The following is a 17994-nucleotide window of genomic DNA, read 5'->3' as shown; positions in this document are numbered from 1 at the left end:
TCTCGCAGTACAAATAAATACATTCTTGATAAGCCTTGGTTGATAATATTAAAATGTAACTCACGCAATTTCATCAACACAAGTGACGATAATATCGATTTTACCACGTCACTGACACCTTAGGTTTGCGAAATTTTAAACAGAATGTTTGATTATAAACTAGATGGTTCGATTTTTATCTTATACGATGGGGTTATCGTGAGAATTCAGAAAGTATTTACAGGTGTTTTAGTTCCCGATAGAGTCATATATAAACCGAGTGGGAAACCTTCGTAGAATCATTGTTTCTAGATTTACGGTCAAATAGAGATTCAAAGTATACTTTTTTATATAACGACCAATCATGAACGGACTATGTGTGACCTTTGTCCTTTGTCTGTGCTTGGCACTAGGAAATGGTTATATCATTTATTTGCAAGCGGATACGGTTGACCATTGGCCTACGGTTAACATGCTCAAAATACAACCAGGATCGTCAGAATGTCTTTACGAGCAAAATGAGTATGGCTAAATTTATTTTTTTCCTTTTTTGCGTCATTTTCAAACACGACCACGAATCTGCGCGTTTCAGAGCGAATATCATGAAAGCGATTAAAGAAATGGGCGCTCACGATCAACTAGTTAGGATTGAAAAGCAAGAAATGATGAAATTACTTTTACAATGTAAAAAACACGGTTATTCCATGGAATGGGGAAGTTACGCGGGTCTAACTTGGCCGGGTAAGTAATAGAAAAAAATCCACACCTAAAACTTAAGTAATTTGTCTTACCCAACTTGTTTCGTCTTCAATACCAAAAGTATTAGTTTCAGGAGTGACGCTGGGTGGCTGATTATTTTAAATTTTTACGTAGGAACAAAATGGTGCGGTCCTGGAAATAACGCGGAAAGTTTTGAAGATTTGGGAAGCGAAAGAGAAACTGATATATGTTGCAGAGCTCATGATGTTTGTGAAAATATGGAACCATTTTCGAGTAAAAACAATTTAACAAACTGGACCGTATTTACAAGGTACTTTTTTGTTTTTTTTTAAAAGGTTTTTAAACATGGGTATTAAGTATGGGACTTTTTTTTATCCCCAATAGATTGGAATGTAAATGTGATGACGAATTTCAAACGTGTTTGAAAGCAGCTAAAAGTGAAATAGGTTACGCGGTTGGAGAAATGTTTTTCAATTTGGTTCAAAATTTATGTTACTCATTTGATCACCCCATAGTAAAGTGTTTAGAATCTCCTAAGTAAGTTTGAGCTGTTTAGGTGTATTCAACTTTATCTAAACTCTTAAATTTTGTAGGAGAGGCAACTGCAACAAATATGAGTTGGACTTAACACAACCCAAGATATGGCAATGGTTCGAAGCCAAATCCTTTGAATTTGAATTATAATATTTAACTTTCAGCACTATTCAAGTAAAAACCATCAATGTAAATTCATTTTCAACTTTTATTTAATAAAAACAAAAAATCCCACTAGTTGCGTAAATTTAACAAAAACAAAAAATACGTAAGAACATGATTTTGTTATAAAATTGCGAAAAAAATATTGAAATTTAGAAAAAATTTATTCCTACTAGGAAAAGAACCTTTCACCATAGTGTATGAATTCAAAGAGAACCTAAAACATTTCAATGATTAAATAAAAACCAATCAAGAGTGTATTGTGAAATTAAATTACCTCAACCATGATCAACACAATGATCATCCATTCTAGCCTTACGTGATGTTTATCATTCAAATGGTTACTTATTAGTTCCATTAACTCACAGCAGTGACTTAGCTTTTCATTCATGACCTTAGCATCAAATTTGCTCATTAAAATGAACATTTAAAAAAACATACATTGTACGTACTTTAGTTCTTTTTGCAATATTTAAATGATTGCATGTTTTCTGAAACAAGGTTTCTAAATTTTGTCGGTCCCAATAAAAATCTGGTGTGTCCAGCAAATCGGAGCTCAGGTTTATTAAATGCCTAAAAAATAATTTTCCAACTTAGTTCGATTACGAATGTATTCAAATACCTAAGCATAAGGGAAGTTCGGGGAAGTTGCACTTCAATTTGTTTGTGAAACAATTAGTTTATTCATTAGGCTGGCCTCAGACACCCTAGATTTCATTTTGCATTTGCTACTCGAATGTGCTCAAATCAATTTACCTGTGTTCCATTTACTGCTCTCGATCGCTGAGATATAACTTGTTGTACATTTCATAATGTTCATAGCATATATCATGCAGCCGTATATTAGTTTCTTATATATTGTATAGATGGCGTTTCATTCTACAATCAAGGTCATTGACCTCCCAACAAAAGTGTAAAACTAAAACTAGGAGAGAAACTGACAGAGACCAAGAGAGATAGTCAATTCTCATAGTGTATCAGATTTAACCTTTTATTAAATACTTATTAGTTCATAGTTCAATTATTCTATCATACTTACCTTCAACACAACATAACTGAAAACCAATCTTCGAATTTCATGAGATTGGTGGATCAAGGTGGGCGAGATAAATGATATAGGGGACTAATTTTAAACAAATCTTTAGCAGTCAAATTTATAACTCCATAAGTGAGGATGGTCCCTTAGGTTGATATAATTATCACATTCTTAGGTCCTTGAATACATTCTTCGTTTGATATAATTTAGTTACAGAGTATTAATAAAATTGATTACCTTAGAGCGTATAATTCTCCTGTTTTGCGAAAGACTTGGTCTCGAGTCATATCAATTTTTTTGCCCTCTTTCATATTCTTTAAATAATTATGTTTCGTAAACAAATATGAAATTATTCAAATTATATTAAATGAAATTACTTCAGTGATCCATTCTATACTGTCAATAAACTTGTCCAGTGAAGCTTCCCAAATAGCCAATTTGACTAAAAAAATACTTATTGTCATAGATATAAATTAGTTAATTACCCCAACAAATTCTTTATATACCTGATAAGGCCATTCCGTTGGAAAAGGCATATTTTTCCAAATCAGTTGATCCCTCGCTATTCAGTAGTATCGTACCACTTAGGAGTCTGGTTTTATTACTTAACATTAAAATGAAAATTATTAATTTAAAATAAATACTAAAACTTTTAAGGTTTAAGCGAGGTTTTCAAGAAGGAATCATGCATAGCATTGACCCAATAAATAATAGTAGAACTTTAAAAGGTGGAAATAGAGAAACTAAACTTGCCTTCCCTTGGAAGATTTCCTAGCAGTTAAATTGGAAAGGGAATCTGAGATCTTCATAAAAAGTGCGAGGCACATGCAAATGTTTTAATATAAGCGGAAATTATTTAGTCCTTGAAACTTTATCAAAGGAGGTTGCAACATTCATTAAATATTAATATTTACTCTGTGTAATGGTATTCCATCACTTCATTTTCTTCGAGGGTGAGAATTTCATCATACATATTAGATTCGTACTTCTTTACAAATTTTATCACCGATTGAATCTAAATATGAAATTTATATTTAAATTGCAGTATTTAAAAGGGAGTAGAATTAGTGATAGCAATTTGGTTACACCAAATAGTTTGATCGAATAGGGAACTGAGGAAACTAACACTCCATAGTTTTGGCTGTGGCCGCCATCTTGAGTAGATTTCTTTTAATAATTTCATTGTAAATGCTGCGCTCATTTAAGGAACCGCCCTGATTCTAAAGGGTGTACTATGTATGGCACACATAAACCTTTAAAGCAAGTGTCGCCTCGACGTTAAGTAATTATTTTTACAACAGATGTCGCTAGCTTCGAAATCAAAACAAGATGCTTAAGCTAAATTTTGACCCAAAAAGCGGGACATACCGGAACCCCCCCCCCTCCTTTAATTGGCTCGTTTGTAAATTTGACGATAACTTAAATTATAGTAATTTTTAACAATATATTTTATTTAGGATATTCAATTTTGGTTAAAGTCCACCAAGTAGAGTGTAAATTGTCTAATTATAATAATTATAAAATGGTTCTCTGACGACGATATCATTTCACTATTTTTAATTTTAGCTTCCATTGACATAGAGATGGCACCACGATCTCCCGTAAAGTCGTTTTTTCGAAGAATCGGATAGATTCATTGCCATCTCTAATAACACGGGCCTTATCATATTACAGGTGGCAATGATAGAGCCGACAGTTGCTTTAAACCTTTTTCTTTTCAATAGGAAAAAGGATGGGTGACGTCGTGTGACGTAGAACTGTTAGCTCCCTATATCACCGACTAGAATAAGTTACCGCCTGTCGGCGATATCCCGGAAAACCTTTGTTATTAAGTTTTAAAATAACTTTATTTAAATTATTTTTCATATTTGTGTGGTTTCCCAAGGATTACCCATAAAAGATATTATATTATATAAAACAATGCGACCCAGAAATGGGATAAAATGTAAATGGACAGTGTTGTACGTATTTTCATTATATTCTCAGTGCATATATTTTCCATTATAAGCGATTAAGAACCTCTTAATCTCAATTATCCTCATTAATGTTGTCACCAAGTGTATTTGTAAGTTGAAAGTGTTTATTTGTTTTGTATCAGAGTTATTATCACTATGTTCATATTTCTTGTGTTACGTATTATCATAAGTCTATAATATTATTCCATAAGTTTTTCACTTTGGGGAATATTTTACTGAGATCTAGTTACGAAGTGACGTCATCACCAGAAGAAAATCTCCTTTTGGGAAATTTTATATCTCATACAGGTCTACAAACTCTACATTACGTCCGACTTTGAATAAAATCGGCAATAAACACCTCGGGTACTCTCCTTGTCAGTAAAACTTTTGCATGTGAAAAGTAGGAAGTGTCACACTTATGGATATGGTATTATTATTTTTTACAGATTAAATCCCCAATTGTGGAAAGGTCCAAAACTTAAAAGTGATACAATTAAAATTACAACCTTGTATAACTAAACCCCTTCTACTAATCTGACCCTATTGATATTTGGTATCCCTAAAATCCCCTTCAAACCAATTATTAAGTTAAAGTTAAAGCTATTAAAGGGGAACGGTCAAGCTTTAACCAGTTAGATAGCCCTATAGCCCATTAAAAACTAAAATTTATGGCGAAAACCGCATCAAAAAATATTGAGTGGTTAATTTTTAATAAAGAAATTTCGGGAAATTGAAAAGCGCGCGTCCGCCGCGACACCTGGTGAGAAGTCGGTGAGACAGAAAAACGTAAAAGCGCGCGTTGCTGAAGACGCAAAAAATATGTTTTGCACGCGCGGCGCGTTCCAGTTATAAGAGACCTAAGCCTAATTTGCGCGATTTTAAAAGTTAGGATAGTTCGCAAATCAAACCCAAACACCTGTCGTTATATTTCGTTTCAACTTTTTGGGCCAAAAGCTATTTTTTCAAGACAAAAAAAGGTACGTGTTAGTATATTCATTAATCTTTTGATACGGAAATAAGGCCATATTTGGAAAAGCTTGGCCGTTCCCCTTTAAGTAGACCCGCAATTTACATTAAATATCCAAGTTAAGTATTTATCCACCGAACCCAGCCAAATTGACGCCAGAGAAAGCAGGAGATAGTCAAGAAAAACAACTTCGAAGGTCGATTGCACCACGCGCGCCTACAAACCTGGTCCCAAACATCACCCCCTTGATGGAAACTTAACCGTTTCTGCAGCCTTCTCTCATACGAACCCAGATACACAGCACGAGGGATAAAGTTTCCGTTTGTCATCCACGCACCCAAGATAAGAAATAGGCTGCGAAGTCCAATAGAGAGTCTTTGCCACTTGAACGGATTGAGATCACCTCCAGCCAATCAAAAACGTGGTTGCATTTTCACGTCATTCTCTACAAAGTCGGACTCCGATCAACAAATTTCCCCCAAAAGATGCTAAGCACCATTAAATAATCCAAAAGATTCGGTCGCATTTACAAAGTTACACTCTGTTGACGTTTCAGTGACGATTTTTTGAATCGAATTCCGATCCCTCACACCTCCCTTGAAAGTAGACAGGAACGCCGAAGCAAAGTGGAAAAAAAGGTCGCGAACCACAGGTCTCTCCAGATTTACAAGAACAAAGCCAAGCCGAGCAGTGAAGATTTCTACGACGGGAGTTTGTCGAGTGGACTTCTCTTTCAAGCGCGGACAGGAGCCCTTTTCACCGGCGATAGGTGCGAACAGCTCTTTGGCAGCTCCAGTCGTTGCGTACAGTGCGGAGCTGAAAGAGAAACGCTAGAACACGTCCTTCTGGAATGCCCGGCTCTGGCGATTTTTCCGGAGATCGAAAACTGGAGAGAGGAGTCCTTTTATCTGCCCTTGGAAAACATCATGGGGTTTACGGATAGCGAGTGGAACCCGCCATTTTTAAAACATCTCCTCACTAAATGGTTCTGGCAAAAGAAGTCGGCAAGAGATCTCGCTGAGAGTAGCGGATGAAGACTCTAAATATTTTTTTCTTTTTAGCAATTGTTACGTATTGTATTTTTTAAATTTTGCTCCTCAAAATAATTGCTGGTTGTGCTCCCCAAAGCGGAGCCGCCCTGTTTTAAAAGGGCGCGTTGTATAACGCGAACCGAATAAATCCATTCATTCATTCATTCATTTTAAGGAACTTTTCGTGTAAGACTGTCCGATGGAGAGAGAAAGTGAAGAGAAACCCCCTGGAATCAACCGAATCGTCAGCAAGATCATCCGGTCAAGAGTCTCAAGACAACGCTTCATCCGGTACCGTCCTATCCGAAGTCGTTTGAGATACTCCAAGTGAAACAGATCCGTCGAGGTCAATCGTAACGTAGAAACTTTTCCTTAACCTCCTTCTCTTGAGTCGAAATTACTAACCGTGGCGAAGCATTCCTCCGATAGCCTTTAAAGTTTGAGTTTATTTCCCTACCAATCATGCTAAGAGAATGAAACACATAATAACTCTTTCTATAAAATAATATACGCGCATTCTATATAAAAAGTGTTATTTTTGGAGCGCGCACTTCCTAATATTTCCGTGTAGAGAGTCTCGTGCGTTTTCGCGCGAGCTCAACAAAAACAAAAATATTCGCGCGCTCTCTAACTTTAACTGCACGATGAATCTAACGTAATCACGTGACCTCTCGTATAAAGAACTATTCCCTTTAGCTGAAAACTATTCGTGAGTTCTGAACCGTTCAACCAGTCCCCATGCGCACTATTCGGCAAAAAAAATTCTAGAACTACCCAAATGCAAACTATTCGCAGACAAGAACCTCTTGTTGAACCGTTCGGAACCGTTGTTCTAAATGGTACCTGCTCATGAGCAAGTACTGGCCGGAACTCAAGGTTGAAATCTCTAAAATTCGTCCGCACATCGGGCTGCGTACGTCAAATCGTACGAATCGCAACTATTCGTACAAAAGTTCTGAACTATCCAGAACTTTTGCGTGACGTCACAGCTTAGTCCTAAGCCGTTCTCTTAACGGTTCAGAACTCACGAATAGTTTTCAGCTATTATATTTTGGAAGTTAAAGTGTCGCGTAAATATCCGAACCCCTAGTAAAGAAAATGATAGCCAATCCTGATTTGTGTAACAAAGAGTACCCGAGGTGTTGTTTATTGCCGATTTTGTTCAAAGTCGGCGGAGACATGTAATTCCGAAAAAGGAGACGTTGCACTGCCCATTCGATTTGCCATGGCAACCGAAAATGTTTTTGACCATTTTTGAATTTTTGGGTAAAATAAGGATAAAATCGTATTTTGGTTGTAAGTGGTCAAAAACATTTTCGGTTGCCATGGCAAATCGTATGGGTAGTGCAACGTCCTCTTTTGGGAAAATTCATATATCATATAGATCTACATTACGCCCGACTTTGAATAAAATCGGCAATAAACAACACCTCGGGTACTCTCCATGTAAGTGTAAAAGTGTTTATGTATATTATTATTATTATATTATCCCTTTTTGCCAAACGAATCTCGCGCCTAATAAATAATAAAAGTACGCCGAGATCGATTTGGTATTTGACCGTGGCTATGTTTTTGACTTTTAGTATAGCGTTTTGATATTATTCGTAGTCTAATAGTTTGATGACATCATTGATAAACAGAGGCGTAGCGACCCGGGTTAAGGGGGTTAATATTTAACCGGGCGCCAATTAAGCTGGCTATCATGTAGGGGGCGCCAAAACACTCCTATCTTTATGTCCAATTGTTCCTTCAACCAGTGATAATTCTGATTCTTCGTGCAATAGAATTTTGATTTTTTAGTGGTTCAGATTTCTATCTTAAACAATTACTAGTTTTAAAATCGAACTTACGAAGGACGGACTAATGTTGTCGTTGGTAAATTAATCGGTAGGTTATATAAAATTCGAAGTAATACCGTACCAATGACGATACTAAACTAACGTTGAAAGATAACATAGTCTAGACTCTAGACTAAACTCACGGTCTTTAATAAAAAAAAATAAAGCTATTTTAAATTTTTGGGTATATAGGGAGTCGCCATTTTGAAACTTTTTAACCGGGAGCCACTCAGCCACATACCCTCGGAACGCCACTGTTGATAAAGAATGCGAATACCCAAAATGCATTTGGCGGACTCTTGTGGCAGCGCTGCTAACTTGCATTATGACTATTATAATTGTTCTACTACCCATGGCACTGTTTTCAAAAATGGTTCAACCAAATTTTTTTTATCTGGTTTTTTTGTAACGTATGTTATGATGTTTTTTTGTTACTATATTTTATGATTTGGTTTTCTGTAACGATATTTTATGATCTGTTTTTTTTGTTACGATATTTTATGATCTGTTTTTTTTTGTTACCATATTTTATGATTTGGTTTTCTGTAACGATATTTTATGATCTGTTTTTTTTGTTACGATATTTTATGATCTGTTTTTTTTTGTTACGATATTTTATGATGTTTTTTTTTTGTTACGATATTTTATGATCTGTTTTTTTTGTTACGATATTTTATGATCTGTTTTTTTTTGTTACGATATTTTATGATCTGTTTTTTTTGTTACGATATTTTATGATCTGTTTTTTTTGTTACGATATTTTATGATCTGTTTTTTTTGTTACGATATTTTATGATCTGTTTTTTTTGTTACGATATTTTATGATCTGTTTTTTTTGTTACGATATTTTATGATCTGTTTTTTTTGTTACGATATTTTATGATCTGTTTTTTTTGTTACGATATTTTATGATTTGGTTTTCTGTAACGATATTTTATGATCTGTTTTTTTTGTTACGATATTTTATGATCGGATTTTTTGTTACGATATTTTATGATGTTTTTTGGTAAGATATTTTATGATTTGGTTTATTTGTTACGATATTTATTTATTTTTTTTTTGTTACGATATTTTATGATTTGGTTTTTTGTTACGATATTTATTTATTTTTTTTTGTTACGATATTTTATGATTTGGTTTTTTGTTACGATATTTTATGATCTGGTTTATTTGTAACGATATTTTATGATTTGATTTATTTGTTACGATATTTTATGATTTGGTTTATTTGTTAAGATATTTTCTGATTTGGTTTATTTGTTACTATATTTTATGACTTGTTTTCTTATAAGGATATTTTAAGATCGTGCTTAGGTGCTAATAATTTCGAAAGTACTTGTGCTCCGGCATTGACATTATCTGGACAAATTTACTCTGGTAAAATCGGTTGACCTTGTAACCATGTCTTCAAGGTCATTCAAAATGTATATTGAAAAACGTCAAGTTTGGAAGGTCGGTTCGCCATCACTTATTAGATCCAAATTTATTTTAACCGACCTAATCTGTGCTTAATAGGCGCTTAAATAAATCATCCTCCAAGTAAATCGCCAAGAAGTAATATTTCCGAGAGCAAGGACCCGCAAGGTATTGTTTATAAAACTTTATATAATGATTGTTGAAATAATGGAAAATTTTCACCTGTAAACAGAACTCACAAGGAGACGACCCGAGGTGATAATCACCGATTTTGTATAAAGTCGGGTATAATGTACACCTCTATGTAACTTGAAAAACCTGCAAGGGGAAAGTTGCGACGGGCTTTCGTTTTGCCATGGCAACCGAAAACGTTTTTGACAACATGATTTGAAATTATTTCCATTGAAAATAACATGGAAATCTGAAGGATTTTAAGGGTCCCCCAACTGACCAAATTGCATTTAAACTTGATTAAATTTAATATTTAAAATCAATAAAAAAATTTTTTTAACCTTTTTGTCAAAAAAGCTACCTGGTGAAAAGCGAACGCTTGTTGCTGCCGTAAAGGTGAAACATTTCCGTTATTTTAACAAGCACTATATAAACAGTGACTCGCAGGTCCTGGCTCTCGAAAATATTACTTCTTGGAGATTTCCTAGGAGGATGATTTATTGAAGCGTCTATTGAAATAAATTTTTATGTTAATAATTAGTCATTGAACATTTTTACTTATGATCTTGTTTTTGGTGTTAATTTTCTTAGCTTCCTAAATTCCTATTGACCAATTTATATGGGTTCAGAGCCACTTGGGCATAAAATGCGATGGCGCACAACACCGCACACCTTTCTAATTGGAACAGTCTCTAAGCAGACTAAGCCCAACGGTTCTCAAGATAGATTTTGAATGACCTTAAAGCAACTGTTGGCTCTATCATTGCCACTTGTAATATGATAAGGCCCGTGTTATTAGAGATGGCAATGAATATATTCGATTCTTCGGAAAAACTACTTTACTGGAGAGCGTGGTGACATCTATTAATGGCGAAGGAAGCTAAAATTCTAAATAGCGAAACGATAACGTCATCCGAGAACCATTTATAATTATTATAATTAGACAACTTGGTAGACTTTAACCTAAATTAAATATCCCATATAAAATATATTGTTAAAAATTACAATCATTTAAGTTATTGTCAAATTTACAAACGAGCCAATCAACGCGAGGGGTACTTTTATGTCCCACCTTTTGGGTCAAATGTAGCTTAAGCATCTTGTTTTGATTTCGACGCTAGCGACATTTGTTGCAAAAATAATTACTTAACGTCGAGCCGACACTTGCTTTAAGAACGTGGTTCAAGGTCATTGAGTTTTGTTTCAGCTAATGACCCCCTGCGCGTGCTACGCAATCAGAAAATATCAAATTCCTAAGAAAGTTTAGTTTTTTAATTATTAGCTCTGAATCTTTTTTTAGTGGACACCCTTTATACCTCGTAAATCACTGACTGGCGCGTAGCAGAGATAATATAGGCCTAGTACCCTAGATTCGAAATAACTGCCTCGCGCGTAGCCAATAGCATTTACGCACTTCCTGCTGGAGCTCCGCAAACATTAGCCCCGTAGTTACCATGGTAACCAACTATAGATGGCGCCCTACAGCAACCAATGAAGGCCGACTTTTCGGAGGTCACGTGCCGGAAAACGGCAATCGTTTCGTTAAAACATAGAAATGTTAAAAAAATTCAAAAAGGACGGAACTTTACCCTAAGCTGCGTCATAGGTCACCTAGATCATGCTGGAGTCCAAGTACCATCCTCGTCTGCTTTTGGGTCTAACTGCCCATGCGTGGGATAGAATTGAAACTAGCTTATTCGAATCTAAGAGTTCTATATTATCTTTGGTCAGAGCACAGACCACTTACCCTGAGAGAGACATGTATCTCTGGTAGTAATTTAAATTGTTTTATGTCTAGAATGGGATGCAGCAGCTTTTTTAAAGGGCAACGCAAGTGGCCATTTAGGTTTGGAACTATGTTTTCTTCTACAAGTCGTAAGTTGGTTTTTCAAGGAGGATTTTATACAGCGCGAAAACCTTATTCTCCTTGGTGTAGCCACGTAGCGCAATTTCGCTATCATTAGCTTAATTTATTTATTACGGAGAAAAGAACTGAATTAGTTGCCGAGAGTTTGACGTTGATATTTTAGATTTACCCATGTTTTGGAATAAAATTATTTGCCAATTTAATATTTTTAATTATGGAGGTTGAAACATTAGGCCTTGGACGCGGTAAATCTCTGCCGCTAGCCTCACCTTGGATTAAGAAATTTTTTAATCCAATTCCTCCTGTCTCCCTTAACAATTTCCCTATCATTATACTCCGACAGAATATTTATGTTTGTTTTATTACATTTCTTCAGAAGAAAATAGGGGGAAGTACGCTTCTAGTCAGCTTTTTAAAGGCGTCACTTTTCACGAATTTTCTTAAATAGAACAATTGTAACATAATGTCCTTCTCATTCTCTGCTAATTGAGCTAAGGCGTATTTGCTTTCGTCGTTTATAGCCGAGTTGAATCAAAACAAAAGTGGAACTACTTTTTCAGTTTGGTTTATTACGCGTAAAAAGGCATTTTCGTGGGTCACACGACGACTTCTATGGCTCAAAGCTACAGATACGTACTTCCCCTATTTTCTTCTGATTTCTTTTGTATAAAGGATCCGATTCGTCGATAAGCTCGGAAACTTTCCTCGGCCATTTTCGCAACTAAAGAATGCATGGATTTTGCATAAAAACCGCGAGAGGCGCATTTATACAAAATAAATTCGGCAAATATGGTTCTGCTTTTTTAACATAGGGAAAGGCTAAGGCAGAAGATAATTTACCCCCCTGCATGGTCACTTGCGTTGCCCTTTAAGAGCGCGCCATCCTTTGTAAAGACAGTTTTGAAGGTACAAAGACGATCATGCAAAAGTATTGTATAAGCCGTCTCGCGCACGGCTTTTATTTTAATTTTGTAAGATAAACAATTTTTACGTGTTATTTACTGTTCGCTGCAAAAAAGCGGCATCACTTTAGAGACGCTTTTTTCAAGGTTGATGAAAGTCCTTCTTGGGGTAGATGGTCTGTGGTCTGAGGCTTTAGAAGTTCTAGAACCATAGACAGTATATACAAAAGTAAATAGGGGGAGAAAGTCTATCACTGCCTTCAGATTTTACCTTCCACCAGGCTTGACACCCTTTTTAAAAAGCTAGTGATCACCTGATATTTCTAACCAATAAGGATAGCACATTACGCGCGAAGTAGTGCATTTGTGGTCATAGAAATAGAAATTAGACTAGAAGCACGATTGGATTGGGCGGGGACGTACCAGCTAGAAGGCTGCCATCAGAGTGGAATCGCGATAGTCGCGCCATCTCATAGAAACAATTTAAACTAAATAAGTAAATATGGTCACGTGGAATAACATAAAACAGATCCTAGGCAACGTATTAAAAACTTTTTTATTTATCTGACATGATATTAAGCTATTTAAACAGCTTTAGGAAAATCATAAGTATCTCAAGAATCTACTATATCTACCGTGTCACCCTTAAAGTCACACGTTAACTTTGGGCAATCATTGTAAGTCTGAAATACCACAAATCATCACAGTTTAACTAAATTTTAATTATTTCAGTTTGGTTTAAAATATGCCTACATGAGATTCCAAAATCTTGGTTGCAGTGTCTTTTAAACTATCATCAGTATTATTAAAGTCAAATTGAGTGGTTTTCGGTAGTTCACTTTTTCTGAAATAACCTCTGATAAATAGAGAAACTAAATAACAATTACTAAAATCAATAAATTGGCATACTCTAGAAGATGTAAATATGCTTTGTTCTGGAATAGATATTTTGGGAGCTCTTTCAAATTCTTGTTTTAATAAAGAAATTATTCATATTTCAGTTAGTTTTTTATTTCAGAATGTATAGGGTAATTTTTACTTGTGTAGGTACAGCATTTGCTTTCAAATGGTGCCTTCCATTTTGAAAGTAAATTTCTTCCGGCAGAAAATGTTTACTACACACAAAGTCATATCAAAGATAATTTAAACTCGTACCCTAGATTCGAAATCACTCTCTCGCGCGTTGCCGATAGCGTTTACCCACTTCCCGCCGGAACTCAGAAAAATTTCGCTCCATGGTTTGCGCCTTACCGCAACCACAGCCCCGCGGCAGCGCGTGATCGAAGTTGGCCGTGCCACAACCGATGGAGCCCGATTTTTCTGAGGTCACGTGCCGGAAAAGGGTAAACGCTTCGTAACAAAACCGTCAATGGGAAAGCTCTCAGTATTCGAATCTAGGGTACGAGTTTAAATTATCTTTGGTCATATGAAGTAGTTGAAGATGGAGTCCAATTTTCGCGATTTACCGCTAAAACCTATTTTCCTAGTAATTCAGCATTTCTCAGAGGAAATCTTAGTGTAAAAAAATATCTTATTCCAAGATTATTATAAAATATTTAATATAATATTACATACTTATGAAATGAGAATTTTATTTCTTTCCCAGATCTATCTTTACAATGTGAAAAAGCGCAGTTTTTAACCATTTTTGCGGATATTCTTTTAGACGCAAAAATTTAAACACGAAAAGATCGCCGCTGCGCACGACGTTATGCGCAGTGGATCGCCTTTTTTTTTCTTCGAAATTCGCGTCGTAGCCATGGCGACCATGTTTAATGCGTTTGTTAGATGGCGCGTACATCGCGATTCCACCCTAATGTCAGCCTTCTAGCTCGCCTGTTTCCCTTGGGATTGGCGGAAAGGGCAGTGCTTCTAGTCTAATTTCTATTTCTATGTTTGTGGTATTCCGGTCCGCGCTCAAGATGAAAATATTGAATTTTATTTCTTGGCAACCATGTCACTGCCCCACGATTTCAAATAGTCTCTCTGTCAAATGCTGATCATTATTTCCTTCGATAACGGTTGATTTTAATTAATAATTACTATATAAATTGTAAAATAAACAAAAAAAAGCTCGTAGCTATAGCTATTATTTCAGTTAAATTTACAAATTGTTAGGCCTTAACATCGTAGATTTACCAATTAGTCCCGATCTCTGCTTTTAGATGGCGCCACGCTCTCCACGATTTATGTGAGCGTTATTCTAGTTACGGTTTATTTCTTTTCAAAAGTCGTGTTATTATTTTTAAAATATCGCATTTTAGTTTCTATCATATATCTACTTTATTTAGGAACTAAATTAACCAAATTATCGAAACCAAAAGTTTAATATTCACGTATTTTATAGAGAACTATTTTTCATCGTGGCGGAGTACAACCGATACCTTTTGTGTCCCTGTAAAGAGGCGAGGGGGAAGTCATTTCCGAAGCCCAAAAATTTTACCCCTCAAATAAGACGTCGTGCGGTTGCTCCCCTATTTACTTTGGTATTTATCCCTAAGCGTCGCTGTTTCTCTCACCATAGAAACTACCATACAAAATAAAAACTACCACAGGAATAGAAGGCCCTGCCTTTGTACGTGCTTTACTAAGATGACACGGGCAAAAGGTTCTCCATTCATTTCCGGTTATCTCTGGCCCAATAAAAAAAAAAGCTTTGGAAATGACGGCCAATTAGATTCAAGCGGAAATGAACGGAGAACCTTTTGCCCGTAACACTTTTCATCGACTGGTATGCTCTCACTGCACTGACGCTCTGTTATTGAAAGGGGGGGGGGGGCGGGAGGACAAACGTAAGCTTCTAAGCGCTTCAAATGTACTTTATTCTCCCGTTTTTAAAGTACGGCCGTCTTTATTCAGTTGGGGCCCTAGCATCGATACGAACTCTTGGAGTTGGTCGTCAAGCGACTATGATGGGGTCTAAAAATCAGAGGGTATTCTCCTCCCCATAGGGATATATATTGTCTATGCTAGAACTAACAATATGGGCTGATGAGTGACTCCTCCGTTAAAGGAGCCACTGTGCCATGTCACAGTGTAATAATTTGATATTAAAAAAATTTAGGATTTGTAATTTATTTCTACTCAGAGTCGAGGACTTGGACGATTTTCTGTGTTACTCTCGATCTCCCTCACACTCGAAGAGTACGCTCCTTCCCACCACCAACATACAAATCAATGAAGCAGTGGCTTCCTAAAATTGACGTCTTCTGCACACTATAGTGTCGTTTTTCCTTCCCTTTTTCTTACGGGGGGGGGGGGGGGGGGTATGACCTTAATCCAACATTCACAACCGAAAACTATCCTATGCCCCCTTTGGATCGCCATTGAAACTTATAGCGTTTTCCATTTGGTTGCTCAAGATTCGCTCTCAATCCGTCTCTGACGTCATAGATCTTGCGCTAAAATGGAACATGCCAAACTTGATCTGAGCAGATCCGAGCACGCTAATGGAACATAAAATGTTGATCAGGGTGATCGAGAGCAGTCAAATGGAAAATGCTAATAGATAGGTAGCGGCTAAAGCAGACGCTATTAACTTTTCCTCATCATTATTTGTAAGTTTGAATTTTTTTAAATAATATAACTTTTGCATAGTTTGCTTACATATTGATAAGTTTATTTAAGAAAAAACATTCTTATGACTTTAATTTGTCCATAGCAGACGTTAGATCATAGGCGCTACCTCAAGAAGCTAGCCACCTAGACTCGTTTGCGGTTGCAAATAGTCTTCCTCCCCAAGTATAAATATGTTCTTGGATTTATAATAATAAAAATATAAATTCTTCGAATGGGATAAAAATAATTTTTATGGGTGAAATGGGTGCTCAAGTGAAAGCACTGCAGTTTATAAATTATGTGATTAAATAAAATACTACAAACCTCCAAAATGAACTCACTTCAATTTCTGGTACATTCCAAAAAACAACAGATCCTTCCCGGAAGAAATACACTTCTCTTGGTTCTTTGCCAACTTGATATTTAGCAGAAACATGAAGGACATCATTCATGTCCTCTGGCATTGCCGATTGTTGGTATAATCCTTGCACAATTAACCCATTTAATAAGGCCTCCAAATCATATTCCTCAGCAGTACTATGTGCCACAACAGACCAGCTTGTCTGAATAATAAAGAAAACAATAAAATTAATTTGGCAAACAGTTTCATTCAACAAATTTGCACTTACTTTATCAGGATCTTGTTCATCATCCTTGATCATAGGCTTCTTTCTAGGTGGTCGTTTCTTAGATTGCAAAGCTGAAAACGTCTTAAGAGCAGTGGCATTATCAGTAGAACTATTTCTTACCAAAAATTCATGGCACGGTAGAGCACAAGATGTGCTTTTGAATAAATTGAGCCCATTGAAACCTATAACAGTGCAAAATGAATAAAGCACCTGTAAATTAAATTACTCATAAGAATAATGATGCAACGTTGATACCTTTAGATACTAAGCTGAAGTTGCAAGTTTTCATTGAATAATTTGGCAATGTGGCACAGAGTGAAATTTTGTTTGCCTTGTTAGACAAACGTAAGAAACACATGGCACTAAAACGTACAGCTGACATGATGAAATACTACTAGGAGGTGAGTTAAGAAAGCTGATAGCTGACCAAGACTTATTTACAAAAAAAGTTAAACTTCGCGGCTGTGTCAATACATTTTCAATAAATACTTTAAACCTTACTAGCTGCTTAATAAACGAAAAATATTAATTATAGAGTATTATAATCCCAAATTTCAAGAGATACATCACCGATGTTAATAGATAAATTACTTGTATACTGATACCAAAATAAGCCCTTTGACCCTCGCTTTGACCCCTTGCAACACTTGGCTACTTTCCCTACGGCGGGGTCGTACTGCCAACGCTCAGAAATCAGGGCCCCAAATAATAATACTAAAATTTTTACTTTTATTAAAGTTCAACTGAAGAAAAAGAGCTATTACATGAAAGAAATACGAATTTTACGTGTCGATCTATTATATTAAAAAGTTTGATGTTAATGTTTTTAGAATTCTAATGGAATTTTCAAGTGTTTGGCAACATTAAAATTTGTGTTGTTGCCATGGAGATAGAAAAGAAGCAGAGGCACTATTGTATCTGGCGAAGTTGACCGTGAGTGCCGACCCCCTTTTCGCCAAAGTAGGAAGCCATGACCCATGAGATGGACAGATTACGTGGTGCCATCGACGCGCGGTGAAATGAAATACATTATGCCTTTTGGAAAATCAACTGTCATTTGATGTAAGCAAAGAAAGGATAGATGGCGTTGCAAATTCTTCCCATCTTCGCTTTCATACATGCGTGGGGGGGATGAATTTTCCCGGTCAAAAACAGGGGTGTCTTAACGCGGTAATCTTCCCTCTATTTCTTTTCTATCTCTATGGTTGTTGCCCTTGAACTCTCAG

At 36.0% G+C, this 17994-nt stretch overlaps 2 protein-coding genes across 5 annotated transcripts; one reads left to right on the top strand and one right to left on the bottom strand.

The window, feature by feature from the left end:
- Positions 1 to 278: 278 nt before the first annotated feature.
- Positions 279 to 2416, top strand: LOC149958799 (phospholipase A2-like). Of its 3 annotated transcripts, XR_016478566.1 has the most exons (7): positions 279 to 501; positions 572 to 720; positions 853 to 1009; positions 1084 to 1236; positions 1293 to 1407; positions 1472 to 1501; positions 1572 to 2416. XR_016478566.1 is itself a non-coding variant. In XM_090166194.1 (6 exons), exons 1-5 carry the CDS (start codon positions 344 to 346, stop codon positions 1381 to 1383), a joined length of 708 nt encoding a protein of 235 aa, XP_090022320.1. In that variant the 5' UTR covers positions 279 to 343; the 3' UTR covers positions 1384 to 1407; positions 1472 to 2416. The 3 variants fall into 3 exon arrangements, 2 of the variants coding, with proteins under 2 accessions (XP_090022320.1, XP_090022319.1); XM_090166194.1 differs by having other exon boundaries at positions 1472 to 2416; XM_090166193.1 differs by lacking the exons at positions 1472 to 1501; positions 1572 to 2416 and having other exon boundaries at positions 1293 to 1467.
- LOC149958798 (required for meiotic nuclear division protein 1 homolog) lies at positions 1422 to 17544 on the bottom strand. 2 transcript variants are annotated; one of them, XM_090166190.1, is made up of 11 exons: positions 17024 to 17544; positions 16769 to 16950; positions 16481 to 16702; positions 3346 to 3446; positions 3185 to 3202; positions 2938 to 3035; positions 2809 to 2873; positions 2669 to 2745; positions 1848 to 1968; positions 1673 to 1789; positions 1422 to 1612 (listed from the first exon to the last, which is right to left on the bottom strand). In XM_090166190.1, exons 1-11 carry the CDS (start codon positions 17148 to 17150, stop codon positions 1568 to 1570), a joined length of 1173 nt encoding a protein of 390 aa, XP_090022316.1. In that variant the 5' UTR covers positions 17151 to 17544; the 3' UTR covers positions 1422 to 1567. The 2 variants fall into 2 exon arrangements, with proteins under 2 accessions (XP_090022316.1, XP_090022317.1); XM_090166191.1 differs by lacking the exon at positions 3185 to 3202 and having other exon boundaries at positions 17024 to 17542.
- Positions 17545 to 17994: the final 450 nt, after the last annotated feature.

Source organism: Leiobunum rupestre, chromosome 2, assembly GCF_980474605.1.
Source record: "Leiobunum rupestre chromosome 2, qqLeiRupe1.1.hap1, whole genome shotgun sequence".
Classification (NCBI taxonomy): domain Eukaryota; kingdom Metazoa; phylum Arthropoda; class Arachnida; order Opiliones; family Sclerosomatidae; genus Leiobunum; species Leiobunum rupestre.
This window is presented reverse-complemented; position numbering and strand designations above follow the sequence as displayed.

What these genes read in the sequence shown, in the direction of transcription:
- LOC149958799 (XM_090166194.1), top strand. Translation starts at nt 344, where the DNA reads ATGAACGGACTATGTGTGACCTTTGTCCTTTGTCTGTGCTTGGCACTA. An exon ending in TGTCTTTACGAGCAAAATGA is followed by an intron (nt 502 to 571) that starts GTATGGCTAAAT and finishes TGCGCGTTTCAG; the next exon opens with AGCGAATATCATGAAAGCGA. An exon ending in AAGTGTTTAGAATCTCCTAA is followed by an intron (nt 1,237 to 1,292) that starts GTAAGTTTGAGC and finishes TAAATTTTGTAG; the next exon opens with GAGAGGCAACTGCAACAAAT.
- LOC149958798 (XM_090166190.1), bottom strand. Translation starts at nt 17,150, where the DNA reads ATGTCAGCTGTACGTTTTAGTGCCATGTGTTTCTTACGTTTGTCTAAC. An exon ending in CTTCAGCTTAGTATCTAAAG is followed by an intron (nt 16,951 to 17,023) that starts GTATCAACGTTG and finishes GCACTGTTATAG; the next exon opens with GTTTCAATGGGCTCAATTTA. An exon ending in TTGTGTTGATCATGGTTGAG is followed by an intron (nt 1,613 to 1,672) that starts GTAATTTAATTT and finishes GAAATGTTTTAG; the next exon opens with GTTCTCTTTGAATTCATACA.